Below are 5,604 nucleotides of genomic sequence, written 5' to 3'. Positions count from 1 at the left end.
ATGGCAATTACGCGTCACGGGATCAATCGAGCAGATACGGGGGCCTTGATGAGATGCTCATTCGAGGAAACGGTCGAAATCCTTATGGAGGCTGCAGCGGTGGGTGAGAAGGACGACTGCCATGGCATTGCGGAGAACGTTATGTTTGGTCAAATGGCGCCAATGGGCACAGGCGCTTTCGAGGTTGCGTTGGATATCGACACGCTGAAGGATGCTGTTAGCGGTAGCGGGAAGGATGGACGCGCGGTGATGCGCGGTCCCGCATGTGATTGCGGCCGGCCGGAGCTCGGGTTAGGGCATGGCCGGAATAGCGCTATAAGTAGCGGCGTCCGCGTGGCAGGTAGCCACGCTTTTATCTCCCCTACGTCTCCTTTGTACCCTCTGTAGCGGTGAAGCTACTAGTCTTCTGGGCACTCGATCGGGGGCGTGTGGCGGTGGTCTATAGCGCCGATTTCTGACATAAAAGCGTCCGGGCTGGCATCCCTGTACCTCTGCTTCGACTGCTTAGCTTGGGCGACCTATCTGGACGACAGAATTATCCTGGACATGGTCTCTTGCGGCAGTGGTGTCGGCGCGGCTCTTCTTTGTAGGGTCTACCCGGAGGCTAAGGGTCTGACCTCTGGGTAGACCCTTAGGGTTGACTTGAGGGTTAACTTGAGGGTTGACCCTCAAGTCACTGATATACATACAATATCTCTTACAATTTCTCCAATGTATATACTGACAGTTTCAATCACAATTTCTGGCACAAATAAATCTGAGATTTCAACAATGATTTCATTACACTGTAAACCTATAGTTTCAGCAGTGGAGAAATGCAAATAGAAACAAAGAGAATCTATCTGCATTTCTCTGCTGCTGATTTGCTTTGTATCATCAGCGCTAAAACTGTTATTGAAACAAAGGATTTCAGTGTCAGTTTCACCATGTTTGATGTGCGTGATATCACTACCAAAGATATGGGTGCAGATATGAACCATTTCAGGCATAGTTTCAGTACCATAGATAGTTTTCACTTCAGACTTGCTAAAACTAGTATATATTTGACCAAAATCAATCTCAGTTTCAAAACAGTATATTCTGGACAAATCTCCACGTGTTGATTTGGTTCTAGATTCTACCAGAATCTAGAACAGTTTCTACTTCAAGAGATATTTTACCAAATCCGGTGTGATAGATATTTGACCAGGCGATGTGCAAGTTCACCCTACAAAGCAGTTTGAGAACGGCACCAATTGAAAAAGTGAGCACGCACGACTTGGGTAGACGTTGAATCTGTGGTTCCAAAACGCACGATTGAGTCCGGATAGTCTGGTAACGCATGCAATTTGTAGGTTATCATGTTGAATGGCTTTTCAACCGTCTCTTTCGCCGGTTTGGTTCTCTTAGCTGGCGGTTTTGGCGCAGAACTAGAAGGCTCTGGCAATGAAGCTGGCGGACCCACAACCGTGGCCGAGGAGGTTGATTGGGTCACCTGCGTGCGTGACTTTTTCTTTCCTTTCATATTTGTTGTTTGAATGGAAGGGAGAGAAGACGAAGGAGTCGCAGGAATGGGAATCGGCTGAGTGGCCAGTGTGGTAGACGGCGGAGGACCCTTCGCAGCTTTTTTCAGGCGCCGACGCTCTTCATGAGGAAGCTCGTAAGTTAAAACATTGATTGTTTCTCGGGAGAAACGACGAATTGACGTCAGGAGATCACTGGTTGCGACCCGGAAGTGCTCTATTGTTGTTATGGTGTGCATACGAAGCTTTGCATAACTGTGCCAGACCGCAAGCTCGAAACAGAGCTGATTGATCAGTTTTTGGTGGAGAGGAAACAAGCCTTCGACCGAATGTTTCAATTTGACGCAATCTATAGACAGAGTCAATACTGTTCCAATTATCTGCAAATTTCTTCTACCGTGCATCAAATTCATCAACATTCTTGAAGGTTTGGAGCATACGAATCATATGAACAATGATCGCTTTGACGACTCCCAATTCGACCTCAAGTAAGAGGTCAGGAACGAACATACTATGAAAATTGAAGGGCGTTTTTGGTGTGTCGAGTTTGGAGAAGGCGTTCTGATTTAAATGTAAGCAGGGATGCAGGAAGATATAAATGGAACTTGGCATACACGAATCGGGACCCATGAGTTTGGCTTAAGCATGTTGTCGATAGAGGAACCTGCAACAGCGAAGCCGTTGTCGAAAATGGCCCTACGAGCATCTTCGATAGTTACATGTCGATGGTGATTGTCGATGCGGAGCACTGCTCGTCGTTTCATGTCATTGATTGTTCCAGTTTCTGCAATCTGCGACTTTTCAATAAAGCAGCGAGGACAAGGTCGTCCGCCGAGGGTTCAGATAGTGGCCAGAAGAACCCTGTTATTTGTTAGCAAAAACAACAACAACAACAATGGATACAAACTTCTCGGGATAGTCTGCACCGTAGATGAAGAACCGCGGAAAAATGAGACGAACTATGCCGTCCCAACAACGTATCTTGATTCCATTATCATAGGCGTCCATGAAATCCTCTGAGAGTAAGAGGTCCCATATTCGATGCATTAGTTCGCGTTTGAGATGTCTATAAACATCGTCCGACATGTCCTGTCCATACTCTTTCCGGTATGCATCGCGAATGGAGTTGGGAAGCTACAACATTGTGAGAACAAAGACTGCCACGGCTGTAATATATCATACGGTTGTGAAGTACGCTTGATGGAAGCCAGCATTCAAGGATGGTTTGCCTCGATACGCCTTTGGGTGGTTGCCGAAAAATGTGTAGCACGGCCAAAGTGATGCTGTACCGAATTGAGCAAGGTGAGTTGCGTTGGACCACTCCATAAGGGCGACGACGATGCTTTCTATTGGATCGTCAGGAGATTGAGGAGGCGGAGGTTGCGGTATTGAATGGTACGCCTCAAGCATGGCAGCTGACGTGTAGATTTCTCCAAAAACTTCTTCGTGATGAGGAGGTAGTTCGGGGAGGCCATGGCCATTCAATCTTGGATTGTGTTCATCGAGTGGTATGTCGGGTGAAGTCGATTGATTGGGATCAAATGTCGGGTCAAATCTGAGTGTGGTGTGAAAGTTTTTGAATAGCGGTCCTTGGAGAACCTCTCTGATTGGGTCGAGGAGGGGGCGATAGTGAATATCGGTGATTGTAAATTCTGGAGCGTCAATTTCCTTTTGCTTTCGACCCGCACAAGGCAATTTGAGCAAAACAGATCCTTGGATCCATTTTTCGTTTACTCCGAGAGGCTCGATTCCCTTTTTGTCTAGGTCGTCCAAAAATTTTTTTGGTTGAAAAGGGAAACGGGAGATCGTGTAGGTTGACGCCGTCCGATTCGGCTTCTGCGTTGGGTCGAAGGACGTTTTGGATAAGTCGATCAAAGCCAGCAATAGAACCCGCGCTCTCTTCCTCGATGTGATACTTCATTAAATGTGCGACCGAAGTATTCGGAAATGGGTGGTACCAAGGCTCTGGTGGGGGTAGTAGTTCATTCAAGCTACTTTGGGTCGGCAAGGGGACCTGATAGAGGTCGACAATGGTGAGGCCGTCATCAGGATCGTGCGTTGGACGTCGTGGATACACCTTATACAGCCCATAAGCATTGGGCTCTGTTTGGATGTACGTTCGTGGTGCTTTTGGTTCTGTGGATGCTGGTGTTGGTGCTGGTGCCATAGAGACTGCTGACATATTTGCTCTTTGCTGTCGTCTTACTCGTGGTGGAGGGGCTGGGGCAGCGTCATTCAGCCGTGCCGGAGCCTTACGATGACGGTCTGGCAGACCACTTGAGCGATATTTGAGAGGCTCTGGCGGGGTTTCTTCAACCTGCATTCGTCAAAATTTTGGTATTGATATGGCTTGAGCTCACCTGGACTTCAACAGGAGGAAGTGGAGGAGGTAGATGCGGCCGAATATGCGCCACAGATTGAATATGCAGCGCCCGGAAGCCAGGGCATGTACGATCGTAAACACGTTTCGCGTCTGCCAGGTTCCGAAGTGGTTTGCCACATAGGTCGCATTTGTGTTGGGTCTTTGGCATGACCAGGTACTACTGAGCAAGAAAGAGGCCGTGTACGTGTGCCGCAACCACTGGCCGTCAGTTTTGAGTGCAACTTGAAGTTGAGTCGGAAAAAATTATTGCGGAGAAGGCGGAAATCAAGTAGTTTACACTTGCTTTTCCTGGTATAGTTTCGAGTCTGGACTCTATTGGAAGAGCACTTTTCTGCTGTGTCCTGCCGTACTGAGAAGTAGTCAAGCTCCGAGTCCGACTACAAAAATGACGAGTCTGTTGATCGCATAGCCTGAGCCTGAGGCGTCACGGTGACAGTCAAGCTTCTTTGCTTTCACTCACCATCTCCTCTCATGTCTGTCGCTTTATCCTCCCCTTCTCGCCCCTCCCCTTCTCGCCCCTCCCCTCACTGCCCCCCCTTTGATCCAGTCTTCGAAGGTATGCATCGCTCGCCGTTGTTCAAGGTCGGATTCAACCTCGCCTAGAAACTGAAACCGAAACTGAAACCGAAACCGAAACTGTCAAAGATTGTCGGCTGGCCGAGCTTCGTTCTGAACGAGCTTACATTCAAGATGACCTAGTAGTCTTAAAAGCCATGAACGAGGGGCTTAATATGATGAACGCGGGGCCTTGTACGCGCTCAGAGCCAAGCCGAAGCGTCTTTGCGAAATGCGTGTCAATCGCGTGTTGCAATGCAACAGGAATTACTACAGACACAATTTCACCTTAACCTTACTCAACGAGAACTTCAGACAAAACATTCCGTCCTGAATGTGCGTTCTCATTTGCCCAATGAGTATTAGCTTACCATTTTGCCAGGCACTTACTTGGACGAACAATCATTTGCATCGGTCCCGTAACGAAATTATGGCTGAAGCCTCCAAGCTCAACGCGGAAAACGCCAAACTTCGTGCCCTAATTTCCCGGTATAAACAAACTTTTGGGGATGTTACAGATTCCACCTATTCGCCAACTTATACGTCTATGACCACCTGTAGCTGTAAGAATTAGCCTCCTGGCTTAGGTGCACCTAGGAAATGCATTGCCTAGGATACTAAATGTACCTAGCCTAGGTGTACCCAGTGATCTAGGCTAGAATCACCTCAGGGTGTCTGGATCAATATAGCATCAATGATGGAATAAATGGTTATATAATACCTATAATATTAATAATAATACATATATAATACTTTAAACTCCTTTTCTTCAGGCCGATGATCCGGTATATAGTTGGGAAGGCCTGTGGCAATAACAATCCTAATTTGGACAAAAATGATGTATTGTGATATAGCCATCAAAAGTACTGATGGCAATCAAAAATGGTTCCACATTGAAAACATTATATAAATAGGTGCACCGGCTTAGGTAATAGAATACCAGATAAAGAGTGATAATATATATTTCTATTAAAATAATACTTTGGCCTAGGGAGAATTGCTAGGCTAAAGTTCTAGGTGTACATAGCCTCTGGCTGTACCTAGTATCCTAGGCAATGCATTTCCTAGATACACCTACTGGATTTAGGCTAAATACTAACACTACGGCTCCTCATAGGCTATGACTGCTGTGTCTGTGTAGTTGTATCCGGTTTCCTATCTGTT

The 5,604-nt window shown here is 46.9% G+C and overlaps 2 protein-coding genes across 2 annotated transcripts; one reads left to right on the top strand and one right to left on the bottom strand.

Moving 5' to 3' along the window:
• Nucleotides 1-387, top strand: MIND_01121300 (DNA-directed RNA polymerase subunit; the record flags this gene model as incomplete). The annotated part of the gene is made up of 1 exon (XM_037367770.1): nucleotides 1-387. One exon carries the CDS (start codon nucleotides 1-3, stop codon nucleotides 385-387), a length of 387 nt encoding a protein of 128 aa, XP_037215602.1.
• A 1,954-nt stretch (nucleotides 388-2,341) lies between these two features.
• Nucleotides 2,342-4,033, bottom strand: MIND_01121200 (uncharacterized protein; the record flags this gene model as incomplete). The annotated part of the gene is made up of 5 exons (XM_037367769.1): nucleotides 2,342-2,363; nucleotides 2,410-2,636; nucleotides 2,685-3,417; nucleotides 3,461-3,819; nucleotides 3,863-4,033. The coding sequence occupies 5 exons, from the start codon at nucleotides 4,031-4,033 to the stop codon at nucleotides 2,342-2,344; spliced, it is 1,512 nt and encodes a 503-aa protein (XP_037215601.1).
• Nucleotides 4,034-5,604: the final 1,571 nt, after the last annotated feature.

This window comes from Mycena indigotica (assembly GCF_014461135.1).
Source record: "Mycena indigotica strain 171206Taipei chromosome Unknown Mind.scaff0010, whole genome shotgun sequence".
Lineage (NCBI taxonomy): Eukaryota > Fungi > Basidiomycota > Agaricomycetes > Agaricales > Mycenaceae > Mycena > Mycena indigotica.
This window is presented reverse-complemented; position numbering and strand designations above follow the sequence as displayed.